The sequence below is a fragment of the Gossypium hirsutum genome, chromosome A12 (genome assembly GCF_007990345.1).
Source record: "Gossypium hirsutum isolate 1008001.06 chromosome A12, Gossypium_hirsutum_v2.1, whole genome shotgun sequence".
Taxonomy (NCBI): Eukaryota; Viridiplantae; Streptophyta; class Magnoliopsida; order Malvales; family Malvaceae; genus Gossypium; species Gossypium hirsutum.
The window spans coordinates 104,412,518-104,437,720 of NC_053435.1; the positions used below are offsets into that span (position 1 = coordinate 104,412,518).

Sequence of the window (25,203 nt, forward strand, 5' to 3'; positions counted from 1 at the left end):
CCCGACCATTGTTTCTGTTTTAATGCTGTTAACGGTTAGGACCCATTGCTGATATTTGTGCTAAAAATGGGCCCATCATCACCAGTTGGAATTTGGGAACACCAAATTAGAATATATATTTGATGTAGCATATTTTTATTATTATATAAAAAATTAACAATAAATTTAAATAATTACTATTTCTCACGTAACCCAAAAGGCTATTGTTATCCAATCTACCTCCAACCAGTTTTGGTGGACTGTCCCTTATTTAAACAATAATGAAAGAACATAAATTCCGTGAAATGCAAGAACCAGAGTTAGGCATGATGGCGAATTTTGGTGGGACGACGACAGCTGCAATTGGAGGGCTAAGCAGCCGTGAATTGTCTGTTCCCCTCGACCAGAACCACCGTCAGTTGAAGGCTGAGATAGCCACACATCCGCTCTACGACCAGCTTTTAACTGCTCACGTCTCTTGTCTCCGTGTTGCTACCACAATCGAACAGTTGCCTTTGATCGATGCACAGTTAGCACAGTGTCATAATGTTCTTAGGTCCTATGCTTCACAGCATCCCCAACATGGCCACTCCCTTTCACCCCATCACAGACAAGACCTCGACAACTTCTTGGTCAGTTCATTATATAATTCTTCTTTTCTTTTCTTTTTTAAGATAAAATTTTCTCAGCTAATGTAGGAACGTGTGTTGTTGTTTAAGGTTTTTTTTCTTCTTCTTCTTACTTGGTTGTTGTAGGCACAATATTTGATAATGCTGTGTAGGTTCAAAGAAGAGCTTCAACAACATGTGAGAGTCGATGCCGTTGAAGCTGTCATGGCTTGCCGTGAAATCGAAAATAACTTACATGCTCTCACTGGTTTGTCCCCCTTCTTGTCTCCCTCTCACAATACTAAATAAGTCATCGATAACCATAGATACATACCGTTCCAATCTTAATTAAGTATCTAATCTTGTTTGAAGTTTGATTATCTAGTTGTTTTAAAATGGTTGGTAGATTAGCCAATAGCCATGTAGGACATTAGGAGGGATATATATATGGAAAGAGAGGTTGGTTATGCAGAAACCGCCATTTAAAGGATGCATTGGAATATTTGTATTCCAGGGTTGGTTCTTTTTTCCTACGATAAATTTTCATTAAAAAATTTCCCACACGACATGCACCAATCTCGTTCGGTGGTGATTGCGTCAGTCCCACACGATTGAGATAGGTTTCCATTCCCATGGTGATTACGGGTGGAACAAATCATAAAGAAACCAATTTAGATTTGGGGGAGCTTCGAGAACGTCACCTATCCAAATAATAACAATAACAATATCCATTGGAACAATATAGTAATCTAACTGCAAGCATGTAGTTCAAACTTTAAACTAAGTTGATTGGTAATTAAGTTTTTTCTTTTCTTTTCTTTTCTTTTTTTCCTGATATCCATATTTTAATTTACATAATTTTCAGGAGTAACCTTGGGTGAAAGTACGGGTGCAACAATGTCGGATGATGAGGATGAACTGCAAATGGACTTTCCTTTGGATAATTCTGGTGTTGAAGCAAATGATTTAATGGGTTTTGGTCCACTTCTTCCTACTGAATCCGAAAGAACTTTGATGGAAAGAGTTCGTAAAGAGCTTAAGATTGAACTAAAACAGGTGATGATAAAATTGTAAATATTAAACCATGTCTCTGTTACTGCCATGTTCTAAGTTTGATCACCAGATCAAATTAAACAATGACAAACGTATATAAAATGTGGATTACAGGGTTACAAATCAAAGATTGAAGATGTGAGGGAGGAAATTTTACGCAAAAGAAGGGCTGGGAAATTGCCGGGTGACACAACTTCGGTGCTCAAAAACTGGTGGCAGCAACACTCTAAGTGGCCATACCCCACTGTAAGGAACTGACTACATATAGCTCCTGGGTTTCATGTTATTTAAGTTGCATGTCCTTGGACTTGAAGTTTTACCATGGCTCTGTATGTGTGATAATATACAGGAAGATGACAAAGCAAAACTCGTGGAGGAGACGGGATTGCAGCTAAAGCAAATCAACAACTGGTTCATCAACCAAAGGAAACGAAACTGGCATACCAATTATCAATCCACAACCTCCTTAAAGTCCAAGAGGAAAAGATAGGCACAATAAATTTTATAAACATGCTAATGAAAAACAAAAATACAGCCAAGCTGAAGTGGTTGTAATAGATTCAGGTTTTCTAACAAAGTTTTCCCTGTCAGAATCTCTTCTTTTATTTCTTATTTTGAGAGATCTTGGGATTGTGAGAATTATATTAAGCGACTCAAAACCAAAGTTTTTCCTGCAAAAAAATGCATTCTCTTGCAAATCAAGCAACTCAAATGAATCTAAAGAATTGAACAAGACCACCTTCCAAGATTTTGAATAGGCCAATACAGCTGTATACTCTCCATTAAATCGAATATTAGAAAAAAACAAAATAACAACACTTTTTAGGTTTTGAACTGCCTGGGAAATGGGGCAAAAAGAAAATCAAGTTGTAAAAAAGAATTGGTGACCATCATGTTCATAAATGCAGTAGCGTCATTCCATTATTCCGTGACCTGCATTTTCAACATCAACTTCTCCCATGCCTGTGTCTTCCTCTTCTTCACTATCTTCGTCACCACTTACCTCTTCGTTGTCATTACGCAATTTAGCCATGTGCTCAGCAAGCAATTTATCATCTCGTTCGCTCACCTAAATCAATCCAACATGTGAGACACTCCAGAGAAAGATTACAAGAATGAATCCAGACAATTTCAATAGTAATGACAAGAATGAATCCATGATGAGAATCTCCAATAGTCAGAACATTAACACTGAATTAAATAACAAATCTGAAATAAGATGTACACTCACTGCTCTAGGCTGTTCCTTGACAACAAGTTTTCCCTTGTGATACTCTATTGCTTTGGTGCAAGCTGTAATTGCTTTATTGAGAATAGCTATACCTTGCTCCTGAACAGCACAATAAAGAATTTACATAATTTCAGAGAGAGAAAAGAAAGGGCTAAACAGACATGTATGCAATCAATGTCAACAGATGAATTTGGCATGGACAACTGAAAAGCTTGGACGGGAACCAACAGGAAAATACCATAAAGCATACTATATTCATGCAAAAGCTTTCAGAACTTAAAGCTGTGGATCTGAACTGCAGCGACCAGTTTGGGAAAATAATTCACTGCTGATGGACGAAAAAAGATATTAAGCTGACCTTGTCAAGGGTTTGAGTGGTAAGAACATAAAGTGGAGGAGCAACAAGCTTGATTTTAACAGGGCAATCATCATTCCCAGCAGCCTCAGCTTTGCGCATGGCCTCCTGCAAATTCAGAAAATAACCTCTCTTAGCAACGAACAAAGCAGAGTGAGAGAGACAGAGAGAGAGTTTCAGCGAATAAGACCTTAATGTGAAGAACACCATCAAACTGGAAACATTTCATTTCAATGTCAGCCCGAATCTTCAAAGGTTGTGGAGTCATTCTTCTCCTAATGTTTTTTACCAAAGCATCTTTGACTTCCTCAGTAACAGCAGGAACCACTTCAGTTACCTAATGAAAGATTTGGTTAGAGACTAAAACCAGAAGAAGAAATAATGATACTTGCAACTCACAAATAAAAACTTTACCTCCTGTCCATCTGGGCCAGGCTTCTTGACTTCACAGGTGAGGGTGTTCAAGACTGAATCAGGATCAGTCACAATTATTTTGAATGCCTGCAGACATAAAACTTAAGGCCAAGATAACATTATGTCTAAATAAAATAGCAATTCAAAAGAAAGCAGATATTCATACCTCAAAAGCATGGCCATATTTCCCGTATAGAGGCCAACCAATTTTAATGTACAGCTCCTGTCACAAGTAATTAGCACTAGTCAGTTGCATGCTGCTGACAGAAATCACTTCCAACACTGACTACACATGTAGATAATTTGATCAAGTAACCATGTACCTTTCTATTTTGAAGTTTACAAGTAATAATAATTGTAAACAATACATATCCGAATCAACTATAATCAGAATCAAGCATTATAGTGCACAATAAGACTAATAACTGGAATATATCCGGAGCCAAACTAGAATAACTCCAGAGAAGATCCACACATGGTGGATTTAAGACAAAATAAATTTGGATACAACCCACCCATGATTTTCGTAAGTTGAGAGTCGAACCTGAGACATCAAAGTCCCAGAGCATCAGTCTTTGCCAACACTGCTAAGGCCTCATTACCATCAAGGAATTGTATACTTATTTCCTCATTTCACTCGACTTTGCATAGTAATCTTCACCTTATTATTAAAGGTTGTTCCTATTAGCTTGTCCAAAATTTTCTAAATCATCCAATTTGATTTCTGATTATGCATTTCAGTAACAAAAAACAATTCTCCTCATAAACATTAAATCACAAAACAATTGGAAAGCATCCCCTAATTGTCAATAAACATCAAATCCACAGAACCAAAATTTAACAGCAAAAACTCATCGAAAAGAGATAAAAATCCTTAAATTTACTTCCAATTCACTACCCATAAAGCATGGCTAAAAATATTTATTTTTATCAAAATTTAGAAAATTAAGTCCCATGAACCACATACAGCAATTGAGTCTTATGCTGTCCGGTTAGGTTCCCTTCTAGTAAAAACACAAAAATGGCAGAATGTTATTCTTGAATCTGACAACAAAACTATCACTAATTGCTTGTCCAGTAAAAGCAAAGCTCAATGGGAATTCACGGCTTGGGTTTTCTCATGTTTATCGCGTTTATAATAGGGCTGCCGACTGAGTAGCTAGAATGGCTAAAAACGGGATCATGCACATTAAACTGGAGTAAACAGCAATCAACATAGTCCCTAAACATCAAAATGTAAAAAGAAACATAAACAAATTACCTCCAAATCGATACCCAAAGTCTCCGCCACGTGTCGCATAATGGAGTGAACAAGCTTACTCTTATTATACCTTTCTTCACAAGCCTGAATATCTTCCTCGCTAACTCTCCTCTTACTCAAATCAATGTAACCCTTTTCCTTATCGACACGAAGGACCATCACAGGCTCGGTTCGGCCCACCTTGATCAGACTGCTGACGCTACGAATACGGCGGCGGGAAAGCTCCGAGAACAAGATCATGCCTTCGATGTTGTTGTATTCAAGGAGCGAAACGTAGGCACCCATGTCGGCGATGTTCTTCACTTGTATCATCACCGCCATGTCCACCTCAGGGTACTTCGCTTCGTACATACGACATTCAAGGTTCGGCATCTTATTCAAACTGTGAATTCCTTTTCTTTGTTCTTTGGATTCGACTCTTTGAGGGATTTTATTTTCGGGGGGATTAGGGTTTTCAGAAGCTGTTGCCTGGACTGGTCAGACTTGAGTGAGTGAAAAAAGACAACAAATTTAGTTTCTTATGTGTTCAAAACGACGTCGCTACGAACAAGGCAGGTAGCCAGTACCTAGTACGGTATTTAAAAAAAAAAAGTCTAAACAACAACCTTTGAGAATCTATAGCTGTTTCTTAACCCACGACCACAAGGTTAAGAGCCTTGCGCTCTACCGACTGAGCTAGACGGGCTTCGTTGACCCGATTATATTGTTATAAAGATATAACGTTCTATGTTAAGAAACAGCTGCAGTAGCCATCTATATGTTCGGGTGTATGAAGAAGCCCAAATGACTACATCTCCTTCAATCTGGGCTCCAAACCAACAAAGTCCCAGATTTTCTTCTCATAAAACATTAAAATTAGCTTGCCATTATCTCACTTGTGTAACCTTTCATCTTTTGCCTTGTTGATATATAATATCAATGAAAATGTACAAAGAGGAATGAATATTTTGATGAAGAAATAGATCAAAAATATCGTCTAAACAACAACCTTTGAGAATCTTTAAAAAAATGCATAAAAAGATTTTTTCAGATCGAATTCTAAGTCATCGAAGTGAATTAGATTTTAAGTCAAATTATAATATATTTTATTATAATTTTATAACAAGCCTCCTAGTGCTGAATTGCCCATGTTTTCGAATTGGATTCGTGTTTTTCTATCGACATCGTCCAAAGAAAAAGCAATTGCGTTAAAATATGAATACACTAAAAGTAGGAAGAATATCCAAGGTTTGTAGAGGTAACACGTGTCCAATTTTCTTTTTCCAAAGACATCTTCTACTTTCTTTTTTCGTTTAGAACAAGAGACTCTTCTACATATTAAAGGGATTCCAAAGATTTCATCAAACTATCTATATACCTACCATACATAAAAAGAAAATTATTAAATTTCAATTTTAATTCTGAATTCTGAAATTTAATATTTATATTTTATTTTCTAATATAATTCTGATGTCAGTTAATTCAAATAGTTAATATTATTAACTTTTCTATTAAAATATTACATGGTTATATATAATTTGAATGCTTTAAAGGTACTGAAAACCAATACATCTTTTACGTTTCTCGTCTTTTTTTTGTCTTTTGCATTACAAGACAATGATCAGATTTCAAATTTGGTTTATATTATGTTGTTTTAAGCCATAAATTTTAATTTAACTTAATTTGATCCCTTTACTTCTATAATGTTATTACTTAATCTAAATAATTAATATTATTAGCCATTTAAATTACTACACTAGTGTCAATTTGTTTTCCTTAAAAACACCATTCTAACAAAAAATAAAGTTTTATCATAATAAGTTCAAATTGATGTTTTAAGAGAAATCCACATTAGCATTTGTAATGTTAGTTTTTTGTCACATTATTACCAAGTGTGTTTTTTTTTTTTAATTTTAAAGTGTCACACCTAGGGGTGAGTATTCGATCGAGTCGAGTCAAATCGAGTCAAAATTTTTTTAGTTAGTCGAGTTGACAAATTCTATTTTAACAACCGAACTCAATTTGAAATTTTTCGAATCGAGTCAAAAAATTTCGAGTCAAATCGAGTCGAGTTAACGAATCCTATTATTTATACTTAATGTTGTGTTTAGATGGACCGATTATTTAACTAGTAGATGAAGTACAAGATTATTTAACTACATGAATAATATAATGATTTAGTCTTTTAACTTAATGAGTAAACATTTATCAAAACGACGTAATTTTACCTTTTAACTTAATTATTTTGAATTTTAACTTTTAATAAAGTAAACATTTATCAAAACTACGTAGTTTTATCTTTTCTTATTCGGATTTTCGGATAACCCGAATTGTGTAATTCATATTTGAGTTAAACCAAAAAACTTAATTTTTTATTCGAGTTGATTCGAATAACTTGATTAACTCAAATAACTCGAACTATTTAATTCAAAATTTGAATTTTTTATCGAGTTTTTTGAATCGAATCGGATTTTGCTCACTCCTAGTCACATTAGTGACGGTTGTGGCAATTGGACTTGAATTTTAAATTTAGGATAAAATACACTATTAGTTACTAAACTATAGATAAGTTTTCATTTTAGTCACTTAACTAAAACAATTATAATTTGGACATTGAACTATTCAAAAGTTTCCATTTAGATCACCGGGTTATTAAAATCAGCACTATATGGCTTTTTCCATCCACACTGCTTGCACCAATCGAAAACTGTTTTCTCCCCTTATATTCTACAATTTAGTTTTTTTTTTTGTCATTAAACAATTCTAGACATCATGAATATATGAATCAAAATGAAAACTTTAAAATAATTTAGTGACGTGAATAAAAATTTTCGAATAGTTCAATGACCAAATTGTAATATTTTTTTTAATTAAGTGACCAAAACGAAAGCGTACCATAGTTGAATGACTAATGGTGTGATTTATCTTAAATTTAAAATACAGAAGGAAAAACAAAAATAAAAATTTTAAATTTTAAATTTTAAATGGAAAAAAATATAAAAACTTGAAATATATTAAAATTTCACTTGATAATTTGACCCAAAATAAATAATTAAAGCAGAAGAATACAAAACAAAATAGCTAACAAGCAAAAATGTTTTACCTTTCTTCTTCTTTTACACTAAACTTTCACTGCAATGACTAACTTAATTAAACCTTAATCAAAATGTATCTTAAAATTAACTTTTAGATAAAATAAAATACTATGATTTTAATCCCTTTTTTTTAAAAATATTTAAATGATTAAAATTTTCATTGTCTTCTTGTCAAATTTCTACCTATGACTACAATATGCAGAAATTTCTCTCCAACGTTTTCCGTTGGTCTTTTTCTTTTTGGGAATATCTATGCAGCTTCCACTCAAAACTGGATTAAGATTTCGAATGTTTCCTTTAATTTATCAAATTTTATACCAACCTAATATTTTAGACATCATATGATTACATATGAATACATTTCATACATTAATTAAATTTATTTGAAATTTTTTAATATTGCATGCAAGAATCAAGCCAAATAAAAGTTGGATATAACTTTTCAAGATAATCGAATTTTCTTTAAATAAAATATTTGATTGACTAAAGATCTCTAACAAATATACACTTTATTAAAGTATTTTACCAAAATTAAAGATTGATATTGATATTACTTTTAACAAACATTTTGTACCTGTATATTAGATGGTTTGTTTAGGTTAAGTGTACAAGAGTGATAGCAACTAATTTCTTCTATTAAGATTTGGATTTGTTTTGAAGTTATAAGTTATAAGTAAGTTGAATCGAGTTCATTAATTTACTTTATAATATAGGTGTAATGTTGCACTTTGATATGTACTTTATCATTATATAATGAATTATTCTCTATGCAATGCTTCACAATTGTAGGAAATTTACCAACAACGCAGAAAAATGATCGTGTCCATTTATGTTTTTACAACTTGTTTTGATTTCGTTTGGATGCAATTGAACAAATATCTAACATGTAAAAATCAAGATTAATTATATATTTTACTAAACTTTACCATCAACCACCTTATGGTTGGTGGAGAAAAAATGCCATAGAAGTTTATGTACTATATTCTCTAAAGCATATTAGTTTATTTACTTCGAAATAGGTTTCATAAATTATAAAAATAAGTAAAATATTCTCTTCACATCTTCCAAACCTTCAAATAAGAGAATAATATATTTCAACGTACTCAAACTCACATTTTCCTACACGGACAACAATACCAACTAAAACTTCCAATTTATAAAATTTTCTCAATACTGACTAAAACTATGTTTAAAATAATAATTTATGATAACAAAACACCGGTTTAACCTATATTTATTCACGTAAGACCCACGTGATTCATCATATTTCTCATTATTTGAAAATTTAATAATAAAAAATAATTGCACCTCAATGATCAGTAAAAAAATTCATTTTTTTCCCATATTGTATTACGACATTTAAAATAAAATAAAATAAAATCGTGGCTCCACAGTTGGAGCGAGCCAGACAGCCCAACTATTTAAGGACCATTTCTGATGTAGATGGAGCCCATAAAAACAAAAAAAGTGGGCCCACTTTTGTAATGACCAAATTTTCAGAACCATTTTATACAAATTTCACGGTAGATCAAAGTTGTTTTAAATTCAATGAATGGGCTGAAAAAGTTGATAAACGTTTTTAATTATATTAATCTGAGTAATTCTTTTTACTTTATATCTTTTAAGTTAAAAAGTAATTAATGATATTCAACATGTATATGCTATAAATATAATTAAAATATTTAAAAAAATCAATCATAATATATAAATAAAATATTGTATAAAAAAATCTATAATATGGATTAGAAATATTTTTAAAAATTATAAGTTGATAATGCACTTTTATAGTATTATAAAATATAAAATCACCCCAGAAAAAAAAAGTGCTTTCTTTCTTAGAAGGCAAAAGGCAAAAAGAGCTTTGCACTTTTATAGTGTAAAGAAAAAGAAAATAGTGAAGTCTCTATAGTTTGATGAACTCAAGAGGCTCTCTATTAAGCTTGCAATTGTCAAATGGGGTGCAGAAAAAGATGCATATTTTTGTATTTGATGGAAACTCAAACTAGCCAACAAGGTTCATGTTGTCATGCATTGGCCCACCAAAGAAAGCCAACAATAGACGGCCAGGATTCATGGGTACATTGTTTGATCATCTTTTATATATTTTTTTTTGTAGAGGTGGACCACCATGTCCCCGCCCCTAAAAAATATGGACCACTTTGGACCAATGTAAACCGTCCATGATAAAGACCATGGGTTCATCCACCCGAAAAGTAAGGGTGAAAGCGGTGAGGCTGCCTGCCCCACCCAATGCCTAGAGAGTAGAGTGAAGTGAAATTGAACCACCCAAAATTTGGAGTGCAATTTGGATTCCACAAATAAAAAATGGAAGTAAAAAGTAGGGACCCATGGTCCCATGGTGCATGCGCACCCCAAATCCACGGGTAACACGTAGTAGACCCACACCCCCCCCCCTTTGCACGGGTTATGTTTGAAAGCCTACATTATCCTTTTCAGCGCGTGTAAGGGAGGAAAGGAGGTGATGATGTACGGCGCGTGGACTGCATTGTTTCCGGGTATGGATATGAAGCGGACCCACCACAAGTACCAGTGTCCAGACCAACTCCGCCTACCACTCCAACGGGAACTTGCCCCACGACCCCTACTGACACGTGTAATACACTAGTTGATACCTTCAAATTTGCGGTCTTATATATATATATTACGCATGTCGTAATAATGGATCATGTTTAGGATTCGTATTTATTTTTTAATAATATTATGTTTAAGATTTAAATTTAAAATTTTTTAAATATAACATATTTTATCATTATAATTAATAATTTATTGATAAACAACAATATTCTCTGTAACAATTTGTATGCAACATTTCTAATTTTTGATAATGAACTTGTTTCTTTTTTTCATAATTAGGATATGTGTAGTAAATAGTAATAATTAATTCTTACTCTCCAAAAATGTCAATAATTAATCGTGATTTATTTCCATTTTCGATCCCAACCACGTGGTTATTATCAAAACTTTGAAGTTTTGATATGTTTTAAGATTAACTTTTTGTTATTAAATCTATTTAATTTATCTATTTTAATTTGGTCATTTTAATTTTTATATTCTTCAAATTTTAAAATTTTAATAATGACCAAATAATAACTATTTCTACATCCTACTCATAAAAAAGCTGATTAATGAATTTTAATCGTTGTTGTTTTTGTTAGGACTAAAATTTAGAAATTTAAAAAGTAAATCTACAACCTTACATATACTATAAGACTAATAGCATAAATTAACCAATCGAATTTAACCGCTATTCAGGTTAAGTCTAAAAAATTAAAAATTAAATAGTTTAGGAACTAAAATGAATAATTTAAAAAGTATAGATGTAAAAGAACTAAATCCACAACCAGGGGCAGAATAGAAGAAGTGGAGCAATGGTTAATATGTAAGTTAAGAAGTTATAATCGTGGTTACAATTATACAATAGCAGAATTTAAACTAAACCAAATTTCGCACTAAAACATGGATAAGTGTGAAGATATGGTGCTATGATGGAGGAGGAACTATATACTTTGCATTTTGCAACTTGCAAGATGAACAAATTCTTACAATAACACCATCACTTTGAGAACACACAGATTACAGAACTGTTTTCCGCTTTTGTTCGCATTGTAATTATTTATTCCATTGGAATATATTATATAATGTACCAGAATCTGAAAACTAAACTCTACGGATTTTATTGCTTAGAAGCAGCTTTTATCTGCTGTTGATGATGATTCCATGAACGACCCATCAACTGCAACTCTTGTTTATCATAAATCTCCAATGAAAAATCCCTAAGCATTTGAGCCTTTCCCCCAGTGCCACCGCCACCGTTACCACCCGAACTCACGCTTGGCGCCATTGTAGACTTCTTTGCCTCCGTCGCTCCTACTGGCGTACTGCTTGTACTCACAGCCAGAGTTGATACACCGTCGCACACCACAGCTTGAGTTTCAGTCGTTGTCGCAACGAATGAAGATGTGGGCCTTGCGGCTATGTTACAAGCCGATGTCAAAGCTGGCGAGAAAGCCATAACTGTGGCGGTGGCCGCTGATTAGTAAGCCAATCACCGGAAGCCGTGGGCGTGGACTGTGGGATCATCCAAAACGCATTAGCCGGTACCATCATTCCAGTATTTCCGACAGCCCACACTGGCACCAGAGCTTGCTGAGCAACCGGAGCTAGCCCTGAATATTGCGTCACTAACCTCTGCTGCTGCTGTTGTTGTGCAACTGCGATCGGAATTCCATCATTTACATCGCAGAACTCGCTGCTCGCCGGGCGCTTTCTTTTCTTCGTTCTGTCATCTATTTGACTATTATTATTGGAAGTGTTAGTGGCTGAGGTTGTGGGAATCTTGAGGGTACCACCGACTGATACAGCGATAGCAGGCACAGTGCCGGTACCGGTAGCTTCAATAATAGCATGTTCAGCGTGTTCGAGGAGCCATCTGACGGTTTCCCCATCTGATTTATGGCCGAGTTCGCGAGTCAGCTGGAAGATCCTGGCGGCACAAGTGGCGGGTATTCGGATTCTTCGACCGCGGCCTTCAACCTTCGTGTGACGGTCCTTGTTGTAGGAGCGTTTAGCGGTGGTAACAGGCGTGGGGATAGGGATTTGCATTGACATCTGCCTGCTAACTGGGACTACCCGAATAGGCCGCGGAGGATGGGTTTTCCGGTCCGGGTCGGGTTCTATTGGCTCTTCTTTCAATGGCATAACCATTAACGCTGAGTTTTCACAATTCTCATCGTTCTTGACACTGTTAGCGGCGGTGGGCGTGGCGTTGTTAGGTCCTCCGGTACTGGTGCTAAGATCAGATGTGCCTGCGTCTTCAGAAGGATCCATTTCCTGGATCCGAATTGTATTACCCTTTTGGTCAGTGAATCAAGGGGAGACTTTGTTGCTTGGAGAAAGTTAGGGGTCGGAGGATTGTAATTTATAAAGGGTTAAACTCATAAATGATGGAAAAGAAAGACAAGTGGAAAATGATTACAAGTGTAGGGATAATAGAAAGGTTTAATTATGATCTTAATCTTTATACATTTCACAATTCAAAATTTAGTCCCTTTACTTTTAAAGTCAGAATTAAATAGTTCCCTTACTTTTACTGTTTAATTATTGAAGTTAAGTTTATAACACTTTTAAAGAACTTTTATTAAATTGGATAATGTGTCATTTTTAAAATGAAAAAAAATATTATTTTAATTAATATTACTAGTACGAAAGACTAAACAAGCAAATAAAAATGTTGATTTTGGAGTTACGAGATTTTTTTTATTGTGAATCACGAACAGTAAGGTTTTTAGCACTACCATAGAGAAAGCTCTTTCTCTTTACATGGTTTTCACGTCATAAGTCTTTTATTTTAAAAATGTCACAAACATAATTCTTTTTATTTGTTTTCAATTGTGAGACTAAATTCTAATTGTTCAAAGAGAAAAGGGACTAAAAGCATAGTTGAACCTAAAAAAGTTATTTATATTTGTTGGACTTTTCATCTACTCGGTTTGGTTTTATGTTTCTGATATTTGTTTTTGGTTGGAAGAGAAATCCAACGGCGGTGATTGCATTGGGTCCCATTGGTCTGGGTGACCAAGGTGATGGGACAGGTGGCCACTACTGTCAACCAATAAACTTGTGAGTGGTGTCAGAAATGTCTGAAAAAGGGCTTTATCTTTGTGGGTTAACAAATTTGATTCATTGGTTGATGCCACGTATCTATGGTGGTCTCCGTACCACTACACAATAATTAGCCTTTAAAGCTTCTTTCGATGCATCAACAAGCTAAGCTAAAAATAAAATATATATCTCAAGTAAATTCACCAATATATTGCCAACTATTTGTTTCAACATAGGTAAAACTGGGCTTACAATGAACTTATTACAAACAAGATTGAAAAATGAAAATAGGGTTGAAAAAGGGATTTGCTGCTACTTGGAACTATGTCGTTTTCAACTTACAAATGGGAACCCAGTTCTTGGTAAATCCGTTGTTCTTCAGTGACCATTGACAACAGAACCATTCTCATTACCAGTACAGTTCCCGTCCTTCTTTGCGTAGAATCTCCGGTACTTAGAATCCACTTCGGTGAGGTAGTATGTTCCGGGAGACAACAGGCTAGAGTCTTTGCTAGTCACAAAGTCTTTAGCTCCATACCTATGCTCCATGAGGTGCATAGTCTCGACGAACTTCTCAGGGGCAAACTGCACAGAATCACCTCTGTTACAATCTTTTCGGTGACAATTAATACGAGAATGAAGAAAATTGTCCTTTCAGTTGAGTACATCAGGCCTAAAATGGAAGTGCAAGAATTACCTCATGCCTAGCCTTCAATTTTCCAGCAACATTCATCACCGTCGCAATGTTCGATAGGCTAAAAGGATGTTGACCTTCATGGAGTCGCAATGAAAACATTGTGGCAGTCAGTCCACTTCCGTATGAGAATAATATTACCCGCGTTCCTGCCTGCATGTTGTTATATATATATATCAGATGTGTGGAAATAGGGGCAGAGAACTGATTTTCATATTTGGAAAAAAGAAATAAAACAATTACCAGTTCACTGTTTTTGTTGTGAAGAAGAGATGCAAACGCAGCGTACAGAGATGCTGTGTACATGTTGCCAACTTGCTTTGGTATCAAGGTGGTTGGTTGCACCTTGGCATCATAAAGGGGCTTTGAAACTTGTTGGGATGCCTGCAAATGCATGAAAGTAAGTGGCATCAGCAAGAAGTCTACCGTTTATGAAGCAAACTAATTAAGAATCTATATGACATTTTCATTTACGGATTACAATCATGTATCAACTATACCACAAATTTGTTGGTAGAGTATCAGACTTCTAATTTTCACTGATCGCTAACTAGAATCTAACCCTAGATACCACAAGTACCCAAAAAGGAAGTTAAAAATAGACCTTCTCAAGATCCCTGCTTTGGTAGCTTTCATCACCGGTCAAAGTTGAAAATGGAGCCAATTTTTCTTTAGCAATGTCATCAACAGAACTACAAAATTACTCAAACCGAGTAAATAATAATACAGAGATGGATCAATCAATAAAATCTCAGAGCATTAAAGAAAAAGAAAAACCTGGCATTCCTCACAAAGTCATTGAACACCAAACGAGCAAAGCTTTTTTGCACAAGCTGCAGCAATGCAAATGGAAAATTTTAAAATAAATTCCAAAATTCCCACAATTATTTGAAAGATGTTTCTATCGATTTATCAATAACTGGTCAAACTAGCTACCTTATTATATGGAGAATGAAATACAAAGTAGTCAGCATCGGAAAGGGAAAATTGCTTGCTCTCTAGTTTCTCGTACCTGCCAACCAAATATAGAGGCATTAGCAGATAATAACTAGTACATATTCCACATTCATAAAGGAAAAAAAGAAAATACTTCAAGTACTTCTACAGTGACTTACTTGTGACAGAAGTATTTATAGCAAGTATCAAGAGCCATGAGATAGCACGTTTGAGAGAGTTTTCCATCAACAACCTACACATGCATGTCAATAGATAGAACCATTATCTAAACAGGAACTCATAATGAACAAAAATTTCAATATAGGTGATTGGTATGCCGAGTAAATGGTTCCTATAAACAAATTTAAATGTCTTTACCGGATATTCACTAGCAAGGTTGGGCTTGTAAAAGTCGTAGGCATGGGACATGTGACTCCCCCTAAATTTGCTTTCAAATGCAATAGGAGCATCAGGCCCTATTAGCATAGCAATTGCAGCTGCTCCTCCAGTTGGCCGGGCTGGTCCTTCAGCATAGACCTGAAAAACAAAAGATCTCAGGTTTTACTTAACTGTACTCAAATGACTTGAAAGCTACATATCTTGCCTATATAAATGTACAAACTCAAGAGAAACATAATGTGTGCTTGGCTTCCTGAAGTGTGCAATGATCGTGTGAACAAAGAAGCATGTTATGATCCCCTTTAGTCCAAAACTAAAACCATGCACAGAGTGGCATTTAAAAAGAAAGGGAAAGTTTGCTTTTTAAAAGTAACAGTACAGGAAATGAGCATACCGCGCTGTCAGTACAAACAACAATGCCATATCGTCCATCCCATGAACTACTTTCCACCCAATTGACACAGTTGAACAGAGCTGCAGTCCCTCCATAACATGCATTAGTTGAATCGACCCCTTCAATGTCAGTGTTTCCACATTTCTGTTTGTTTAACATGAGAAAAGAGCATTAAGTGAAGAACAGACATTTAATCATAAACTGCAACAAAGTTGTCTTAAGAACTAGATAGAGATTTAATCATGAACTTTCAAGTTATTCAATATGAAATTATATGCACTTCTCACTGATATGCCTATAGCTCCATCCACTAAGATAGGATGAGATCTTTGACTAAGATGGCTACCATATAGTAATGTTAAAGCTTTTGAAAAAATGATCCCAAATAAGTGCCAGAAGCTATAATTTTCAATTAATATTTCAAGCAATTTGATGATGTTTCAAAGCATACGTTTTGATTAGTTCTTTTATCCATCTAGGATGAAGAAAGGGGCAACTATCTAATGTAATAATGTCATGATGATCGGGAATATTACCTCAAAAATTTGCATTAGGAAAGTCTTAATGGACTTGCTCTTGTCTATCACAGTCTCGCTGCCAACTTCAAGACGGCCAATTTGTTTAGGGTCAATCTTATACTTCTCAAGGAGTGAAGTAACAACTGTCAAACTGCATATCGAAGATCCCGAGTTAGAAAAACGCAAAATAACCATACAACACATATTAAGAAGAATAGGTATAGAATGTAGGATCAATAACCTCATTGAGATAACATCTTCGACCTCAGTACAGAAGGCCAAACAATCTTGCCCAAGTCCAATGGTGTATTTTCCTTTGCTCACGCCATCATGAGCCTCCAAGGCTTCCTGTTTATGTAGGACAAAGAAAGGAATAACTAAACAAGCGATGCTAATGTAATTGACAGGATCCATAAGATCCATTTATTACATTAATTTATTATAGAACAACAACAATAAAGAGATTGTTCATGTTATTAATTTATTAATTCTGCAATAAAAGGTTTCCAAGAGGAAAGGAAAAAAAAAGAAACATCACTATTTTCCCGAAAATTTTATAAATAAACATAGAAAACAAAAAGGCCATAATTCTACTGGTATTGAAAGAAAATTAGAAGTAACTCCAAAATATCAATTAAGACAAGTATTTAGACTCAGGACAATCATGCAGACATAACATATAAGAGAGAAGAGTGAAATACAAGAAACTATTAATTATTATCCATCTGCGATCCAGGTAAAGAAAAAGCCAAAGCTAATGAACAAGAATTCACATCAAACAGTGAGGTAGCCGACATGTACACTTTGAACTGTATATAGAGTTCCCAAAACACCGTGATTTAGATGACCCCATCAACTCAAATCACATAAAAAGAACACTGGAATAAACTTTGCAAACAGAAAATTAAAAATCGTAAAAAAGACCAAAACAAGAGGGGGGGAAGGAAAGAAAACTGCAAGCAAAAATAACCCAAGGAATCCACCTTTTACCCATTTTCTCACTTGTATCAACCACGAAACCAAAACCCAGAAACCCAAAAAAATCCCAGAAACCCCATTTTCTCACCTGTTGAACAAAGGTAGGAGGGAAGTAAATATCCATAGCAATAATTCCCACATTCTTAGCCATTTTTCTCTCACGCGAACGATGATGGATTAGCTACAACAAAGATTAAAACGAAAAGGGATATTTTTTCTTGGATTAAGAAAATGATGCTTCCTTTTTGTTTCCCCGAAACTCAGCTGAGAGCAACGTTGGTGAGGAACTGTGAATCCGATGTGGGTGTCGTTCCACTATATATACGCAAATGCAGACTTCATGAGTTCGTCTCACGTGTATAGTTGGAAACTCTAGTTTCTGTTTCCGCCCTCTTCTTTTCACTTATTTACGGTTTTCGCCCTCGTGTCAGTGTCGAAAATGGTATAAAACTTTGGGTTTCGATTATTTAATAAATACGGCGAACATTTGCAAAAATTATTAAATTTCGATATAGATGAAAATTTTTATAGAATCAGTCTTGATTATAATCATATTTTGTTAATTTACTATATATAAAAAAAATTCATAACTAAATCTCAAAAATAAAAATGGATCACAATTTTTTTTTAATTTCGTTTGTGAGTAAAAAATTATTATTTTTAAATTTTAATTATTTATAAATTGAATTCTATAAGATACTCATTAATGTAGGAGAAAGATCTTTATAAATTGCAAATATAGAAAATAGAAGTCAAAGATCCAAAGGAATGGATAAAAAGTATTTAAAAATATTTTATCGGCTTGATTGGTGTAGATATTGTTGTTAATGTAAAAGGATATGGATTCAAATGTATTAAAGTACATTGTCCTTTTATCTATGGTTTGAAAATGACTATAAATAGTTCTAGACATTATGTTAAAAAATATATACGATCAGAACATATAATAAAATTATTAAAAAATGATTATTTATATAAAAATAATAAATTATAGGGTAAATTTTTATTTAAATATAATTTAAATTTGATTTAATTATTAATTTAATTTATCATAGTTTAATTCAATAAATTTAAGTATTCTATAATGATTTAAGTCTCAAATTTTTATGGAGTTGATGATTAGATTTGATAATTTATATATGAATTTTTTTTTTCTTAATCTTTCGTTTAATTGTAAATATTAAATATATCTATTTTAAATACAACATATCATTTATAATATGAATCATTTATTCGTTAATAGGGTGTAAATGAATCGAGTTCAAACGAAAAAATGATTTATTCTTGTTTAGTTCATTTGTTTATTATTTGGCATGTTCATGTTCCATTTATTTAATGTTTACGGACATGTTTAATTATTGTTCATAAATATTAAATTAACATGTTCACAAATAGAGGTGCTCATGGATCGGGTCGAGTCGGTTTCAGTCGAGTCTAAGCATGACATTAACATATTTTACACTCGCTCAAGCCCAACTCGACCCAAAATATGAGCCTAAAATTTTACCTAAACTCGTTCATACTGATAAAAGACTAAGCCTAACCTATTTTAGGCTCACCCATATTATGTTTTAGTCTTTTAAAAAAATATTTATATTATATTATTTTAGTATTTAATAATTTTATATATTTTTATTGAAATTTTTTATATAGTCATCTTAACATTATTTTAATGTTTACATTAGATTAGTATTATATATTTAGTATAAGTTTTATTTTTTTAATGTGTTCTAAATTACATAATATATAAAAACAACATAATATAAAGTATTACAAACTTAAAAACGAGTCGGGACGGGCTTTGAATGTTCAAGTCTGAGCTCAGCCCATATTTTAAATGAACCTAATTTTTTTGCCCAAACTCATTTTTTAGGTCTAATATTTTTATCCAAACTCTTTCAAATTTCGAACAGACATTCGGGTCTGGATGAGTAATCCGACCCATAAACAGGTCTATCCACAAACAGTAAACCAAACAAAAAAGACAAATAAACTAGATTTAAATATAAAAATATGGAAAATATTATTTAAATATTTTTTTTATAAAAAATATTATCTTTAAATAAACAAGTATATAACTAAACTTATTCGTGAATCGATCATAACTTCATTTAAACTCATTTATTTAATAAATCAACATAAATTATTTAATCAATTCATTTATTAAATATTCAAATTTAATAAGTCTGACATCCTATTCCATGGACAGTTCTTTAATTTCTCCCATTGGAATCTCCGCAGCTCCCTCTTATTCCTTTTTTTCTCCCTATATGTTCCATGTAAACAATGCTCTTTTCAAGTATAACTAGGATTAATATATATTCAATTAATTAAATAAAAAAATATTCCGAGAAAATTCACATATAAAATTCATATAATGTAATATTCAAATTTGAGATTTGTTCGTAAATATTTGTTTTTTTATATATTAAATATTCGTTAAAATTATTTATATTTATAAGAATATTTTATATGAAATTTAAAATTAGAGTCTAATTTTATACATTTTTAATATATTTAAAACAATAATATAATTCAAAAAAATATCTTTCAAATTTCAAAGGCGATGAAATGAAAAATAAAGCCATTTATTTTTTGGGTCATTTATTTCGAAAAAGAAAATAGTGACATTAGTGGTTTTTCATGTATTCAACTTTCAACTTTGATATGCTACAAAAGTTTTTTAATCAAGCTTTAAATAAAATTTTGCATTTTGAGTGTTTAAAATAGCAGCCATCGTTGCTTAAATAATCTGCAATTATAATATCGGGGAAAGTCTACTAGACAGCAACCAAACCATTGCATAAATTGTCCAAATTCAAGTTATAAATCTAACTGAAAGATTGATTGATTGATATCAGTAATTTCACGACAAAAACGTTGAATCATTTTATTTGTACCGATGTCATTGTTGGACTTGTACCAACATTAATAACCATAATATTATGGCACAAACATTAATTTTTAGTTGATGAATTTTGACCATTTTTTCCTATTTAATCTTCTTTCTAATTGGAAATAGATACTCATGATTGTGATTTTTCATGTGATAATAAGGTAACAACAAGAGAGCTCATCTTGGTTTGAAAACTATGCGGATGATACAGGATTGTTTTTTTTTATGACTTTGATCTCAATAAAAAATAAAATTAGACAGATAAAATGACTATTTAAATTAAAAGATATGATAAGTATTCGAATTTAATATAAGAGAATTTGTTGATTATCTAAAGTTGATTATTTAAACGTGAATATCACATAGACTTAAGTAGAAATTTAGAAAGAGTTTGAGAATTTGAAATTTTTGTTTATGTGTTAGGAACACTTTTTATTTTTAGAGTGTGTCATCATTAACTAACTTGAATAAACTTACTAGTTGATAGTTATGGTAAGTTGAGAAAATCAAATTTAAATGTACAAAGGTGAAACAACAACTTAAAAGGGGAAAGGGGTTAGGTTTAAATTATTGTTTCTCTGTACAAAATTAATCTTAGTGAATTGGTTCTCTAAAAAATGTGAGGTTGCAGTTTAAGAGAAAGACTTTGCCCACTTAAGCTAAGTCTGAACCGTATAAACAATTATTCTGTACAATTTCAATGAAACCTCTTAAGATTTCAATACTCTTTCAAGTATAAACCTTTTGAGGGTCTCAACGTAATTCCCTACAAAGTATCTTAAAGCTCCAATGCCCTATTAGGTACAGTCCTTCCGAGGACTCCAAAATCATTTTTAATCAAGTCTCTTAAGAAGACTCCAATGTTTCATAAGCTGCAACTGATAACCATTTTGAATATATCATTTTTAAAGTTTTAACAGATTAACACTTTAACTCATCAAATAATATAGATACTATTAGACGGGTACAATTTAATTTGAACTTTATATTAATAGTTGATGAGATTATCCTACGTGGATTTTGATGGATTTGCATATAATTCCTGATAATTAATTCAGGATAAATTAATAGGTTTTTATTGCCATCCAAAATTGACAGCATATTTTTTTTTTTTGGTTATTAGAGCATTAAGTCGTTAGGCATAATATTACTAATTATTATAAAAATATGTATATAGCAAGAAATAAAAATCACGTTGATTGGTCAAAACTCAAGCTAGAAAAAAGAAGTGCAACCCAAAGTCCAAATTGACTTATTAATGTCGACTATTTTATTATCAGATGTTATTTTTTTGAAATACAAGTACTCTTAAAAATTACCGTCACAAATAATATGTCAAAATATTTATAAAAAAAATAATTATAAAATTAAATAAATTAATAATTAAAATATATCCGAATATAATTGATATTATTTATGCTTACATGTAGGATTAAGTTTAGATTAAATTCGAATAATTTTAAAAAATACTTGATGAAATTCTTATCAGACTTTAACTTAACCCATCATGCTTTTACCATGTTTTGTGATTAAAAATCTTCGATCCGATTAGATGCAAACTTCGATTCCAATAGGATTTAAAATAAAAAATAAAAAATCAGTCTTTAAGCTATCGAACCGAAAGGGTTGTTCTCTATTTTGGAGCGTTTTGAACTTAATTTCTTTTTTGTGTGTTGAAGTGTAATAAAGTGGGACCCAGTTGGGGTAGTTGAAACATCGGGTCAAGCATGTCAGCATGTGACCTCCGTTTCACGCTGCACGTGATTATTTTTTTAATATTTAGCTTTTATCATATCAGGGTGAAAAATGTTCAGGTATTAATTTAAGAAAGAAAAAAAAATGTTTTTTAAAATTTTATAATCTGATTAGAAAATCGTTAAGCATTTTTAATTAATATTAAAAAAGATAAATATGATTTTTTAAATTTCACTCAGGAAATTTAAAAAACTTTGTAATTAATGTATTATATGATAATTGATAATCTACAAGTCAAATAATATCATTTTAATTAAAGAAAAGTAAAAAAAATATATAATTATGTTAATAAACGTAAAATTAAATTATTTGTGTATTGTCAATTGTAAATAAGTGGTTATCTAATTTCAAAAATTATACATTTTTATTTTTAAAAAAATCTATTTTCCACTTAAAAATCCACTCACCCATTTTTATTCATGTATTATTTTTCATAAAATACAATTACTTAAAAAAATATATTCTTTTATAAAAAGAGGATGATGATTTTGACGGAAAAAAAAAAAACAAAAGACGGCTAACTTGACTGGTAAGATGCTTATGAAGTCCAAACTTGGAAGCATGAATAATATATACCTAAAAAGAAATGTAGAATAATTGTCCAACTACATGACGATCCAAATGAGAATAATTTTGTTTTTATTATTCTGGCAGCTAAGATTTTGATGAGTTATTCTTGTTTTGGTTACTTTCCTCTTAGTTTGGTTTAGTTCATTGAAGATGTCATGATCGGACTACATAAGAATATATCTTAGAAATGTTTATAAGTTTTTCAAAATTTTATTATTCTTAATTTTAGATATATTTTCAAATATTTAAACTTACAGCACAACATACGTATGCGTGTATTTTTATTAGAATGGATATCAATTGTCACTATCCAACTTAACCTTCGGAGCATGGGCCATGTGTCTTGAGAATTTTTTTGAATTTGTTTTCTTTAAGTCCTACAAATTCTTCCGTATTTTTATCACTTTTAAGTTTGTTTTTAAAGATTCTAACCTATTTCATGGGCCGGGTCAACTTTAGGTCTCAATATAAATTTAGGCTCGTTATCAATAAAAATAATTAAATTTAAGTTCGACTTGTCCATATTTTTTTTATATTATTATATAAAAATAAATTTTAAAAAATATAATACATAAAATACACTAAAAATATTAAAATAAAGGTTGAAAATAAATTTTAAAAAATATTTAATATTTATGCTTAAATAACACTAAGATAAGTACAACTTAGAGAGCAAATGCCTTTAAAATAGTAGCAAAATTAACAATAAAACAAGAGTTATACAATATCCAAACAATAACAACAAAATACTAGTAATATAATAGTAAAATGACATCAAAACAGTAGAAACAACAACATTTTTTTTTCCAATTTTGAGTCGAGTCGAATCGAGCCCGGGCAAAAGAACTTACCAGAGACTATTTTATTGTCCAAATCCATTCGTTTTCACTTTTTGAACAAACCTTCACTCGACTCATGATTAAGTCTAACCAGAATAGAAATATAAGCGCATTTGATCGAAAAAAATACGAAGGTTGGCAAAAATCAATCATTATATGTGTTTATAGAAGTGCAGAATGTAAACCCTTTTTTTTTTTTATGTTCTACCAATGTTAATAATATTACTTATTAAGATGAAACATATTTTAAAAAATATGCAATAACCATTTAAAAAATAAAAACATTAAGCGGGCTGGGGAATAGGCAAGCCAAGTCTTATTGACCAACAATTTACTTTTATTCTTCACGTTGATTTTTCAAAAGGCTTATAATGCGTGAATCTGGGGAATCTACATATAGGAAATCCCAATAAAATTCCATATAGAAATAAATCTAAATTTTTTTAATGCATGTGGTGGTTAATTTGTGAAGTAAGCCTAATTTAGTTTGGTAAGATAGCAGGCGCACATCTGTTAATTGATTTTTTGGTACAGTATTTTAATTAATTTCATGTAAGGTGATTAATGAACTGTCTAAAATAACCTCAATAATGGGTAATCTTATCCAACTATAAGCCCATGTCTAATGAATTTTGACTTTTTCATGTTGTTGTAAAATTTGTAAATAATTATTTAGATAATTGTGATTAACTCACTTAAACTCTTGTATATATATCTCTGATTAATATTAAATTTTGATGAATCTTAACTTAATTAGTTAATGATTATTTTCATTTTTCAACTATGGCGAATCAAGATACAGATAGTTGTCAATTTTATCAATTATAAAATAAAAATATTAATTATCCAAAAATTTTCAAGCCCAAACATTTGGACTAAAGCAGTCTTGAATTCTGCCCACTTGAAATTGAATAATACTTCCCCAATTCCACAACAATTCAATTAATTAATAGTTTTAAAAGATTAGGAAAAATATTAAGTAAGCGGTAGGTGGTAAACAAATTGAGTGCGTGACTTTAAAGCCTATGCTTTGACTTGTATTTTGATTTATTACTTCCCTATGTTAGGGCTTAGTGCATCACTCTCATTTTTGGCACTTCCTTTGACAAGCTTCGCCCAAAATTCTTGAACAAAAATATCAATCACATTTTGAATTATTTTATTGAAAACCAACTAATTCAACTACTTAGGCTTGAATGCAAGTAAAAAAAAAGTTAAACACAAGATTTCGGAGAAAATAAAAGTTTTTTTAATTGATTATAACTATTTTTTTTTGAATCAGTGGCAGATTCGTTTTTCGATGGTACTTACTAAGGTTTCGCTGGTTACACTAAAAAGAACGTGGTCATCGTCGACAGACGGAATGCACCGGCTTGTGGAGGTCTAATTTGGTGGCTGAAATCTATTATTTTAACGTAGCTTATGTTAGTGTTGTTTGTGTTCTTGCTAGCATTTTTTCTTTGGAAGCAATGGGCTTAAGTTAAACGTTTTTTCACTATAGCTTGATTTTAGTCAAACGTTATATATTGCTTTGGGCCTCTATGACTTTTTAAATGGGATGATAAGAAGTGGGCTTTAATGACATCAATGGATCATGAATGCAAAGATGAGTTCCAAAGTTAATAAG

At 32.0% G+C, this 25,203-nt stretch overlaps 4 protein-coding genes across 4 annotated transcripts; 1 reads left to right on the forward strand and 3 right to left on the reverse strand.

Moving 5' to 3' along the window:
• The first annotated feature begins 245 nt into the window (after nucleotides 1–245).
• On the forward strand, nucleotides 246–2,491 carry LOC107936422 (homeobox protein HD1). Its single transcript, XM_016869150.2, has 5 exons — nucleotides 246–611; nucleotides 735–855; nucleotides 1,453–1,643; nucleotides 1,755–1,886; nucleotides 1,990–2,491. Exons 1-5 carry the CDS (start codon nucleotides 261–263, stop codon nucleotides 2,128–2,130), a joined length of 936 nt encoding a protein of 311 aa, XP_016724639.1. The 5' UTR covers nucleotides 246–260; the 3' UTR covers nucleotides 2,131–2,491.
• On the reverse strand, nucleotides 2,396–5,627 carry LOC107936421 (eukaryotic translation initiation factor 2 subunit alpha homolog). Its single transcript, XM_016869149.2, has 7 exons — nucleotides 4,902–5,627; nucleotides 3,807–3,863; nucleotides 3,641–3,727; nucleotides 3,417–3,563; nucleotides 3,230–3,334; nucleotides 2,872–2,970; nucleotides 2,396–2,709 (listed from the first exon to the last, which is right to left on the reverse strand). The coding sequence occupies exons 1-7, from the start codon at nucleotides 5,271–5,273 to the stop codon at nucleotides 2,554–2,556; spliced, it is 1,023 nt and encodes a 340-aa protein (XP_016724638.1). The 5' UTR covers nucleotides 5,274–5,627; the 3' UTR covers nucleotides 2,396–2,553.
• Nucleotides 5,628–11,484: 5,857 nt separating this feature from the next.
• LOC107936432 (transcription factor TCP19) lies at nucleotides 11,485–12,921 on the reverse strand. Its single transcript, XM_016869161.2, is given in 2 exon segments — nucleotides 11,485–12,004; nucleotides 12,007–12,921. Coding segments are annotated over 2 exon segments (1,152 nt in total). The 5' UTR covers nucleotides 12,824–12,921; the 3' UTR covers nucleotides 11,485–11,669.
• Nucleotides 12,922–13,787: 866 nt separating this feature from the next.
• Nucleotides 13,788–18,063, reverse strand: LOC107936427 (hydroxymethylglutaryl-CoA synthase). Its single transcript, XM_016869157.2, has 12 exons — nucleotides 17,605–18,063; nucleotides 16,780–16,886; nucleotides 16,557–16,689; nucleotides 16,021–16,164; nucleotides 15,606–15,764; nucleotides 15,407–15,480; nucleotides 15,228–15,303; nucleotides 15,069–15,124; nucleotides 14,896–14,983; nucleotides 14,535–14,675; nucleotides 14,295–14,444; nucleotides 13,788–14,182 (listed from the first exon to the last, which is right to left on the reverse strand). Exons 1-12 carry the CDS (start codon nucleotides 17,665–17,667, stop codon nucleotides 13,976–13,978), a joined length of 1,398 nt encoding a protein of 465 aa, XP_016724646.1. The 5' UTR covers nucleotides 17,668–18,063; the 3' UTR covers nucleotides 13,788–13,975.
• Between the last annotated feature and the right edge of the window lie 7,140 nt (nucleotides 18,064–25,203).

Bases quoted from the DNA above. Each gene is read 5' to 3' on its own strand.
- LOC107936422 (XM_016869150.2), top strand. From the start codon at position 261: ATGAAAGAACATAAATTCCGTGAAATGCAAGAACCAGAGTTAGGCATG. The intron at 1,644-1,754 runs GTGATGATAAAA...TGTGGATTACAG, and splicing joins TTAAGATTGAACTAAAACAG to GGTTACAAATCAAAGATTGA. The intron at 1,887-1,989 runs GTAAGGAACTGA...GATAATATACAG, and splicing joins CTAAGTGGCCATACCCCACT to GAAGATGACAAAGCAAAACT.
- LOC107936421 (XM_016869149.2), bottom strand. From the start codon at position 5,273: ATGCCGAACCTTGAATGTCGTATGTACGAAGCGAAGTACCCTGAGGTG. The intron at 3,864-4,901 runs GTAATTTGTTTA...TACTTGTGACAG, and splicing joins CTTTGGGTATCGATTTGGAG to GAGCTGTACATTAAAATTGG. The intron at 3,335-3,416 runs GTCTTATTCGCT...CTGAATTTGCAG, and splicing joins ATGGTGTTCTTCACATTAAG to GAGGCCATGCGCAAAGCTGA.
- LOC107936427 (XM_016869157.2), bottom strand. From the start codon at position 17,667: ATGGCTAAGAATGTGGGAATTATTGCTATGGATATTTACTTCCCTCCT. The intron at 16,887-17,604 runs GTGAGAAAATGG...CTACATAAACAG, and splicing joins CTCCTACCTTTGTTCAACAG to GAAGCCTTGGAGGCTCATGA. The intron at 15,304-15,406 runs GTAAGTCACTGT...TTTGGTTGGCAG, and splicing joins TATAAATACTTCTGTCACAA to GTACGAGAAACTAGAGAGCA.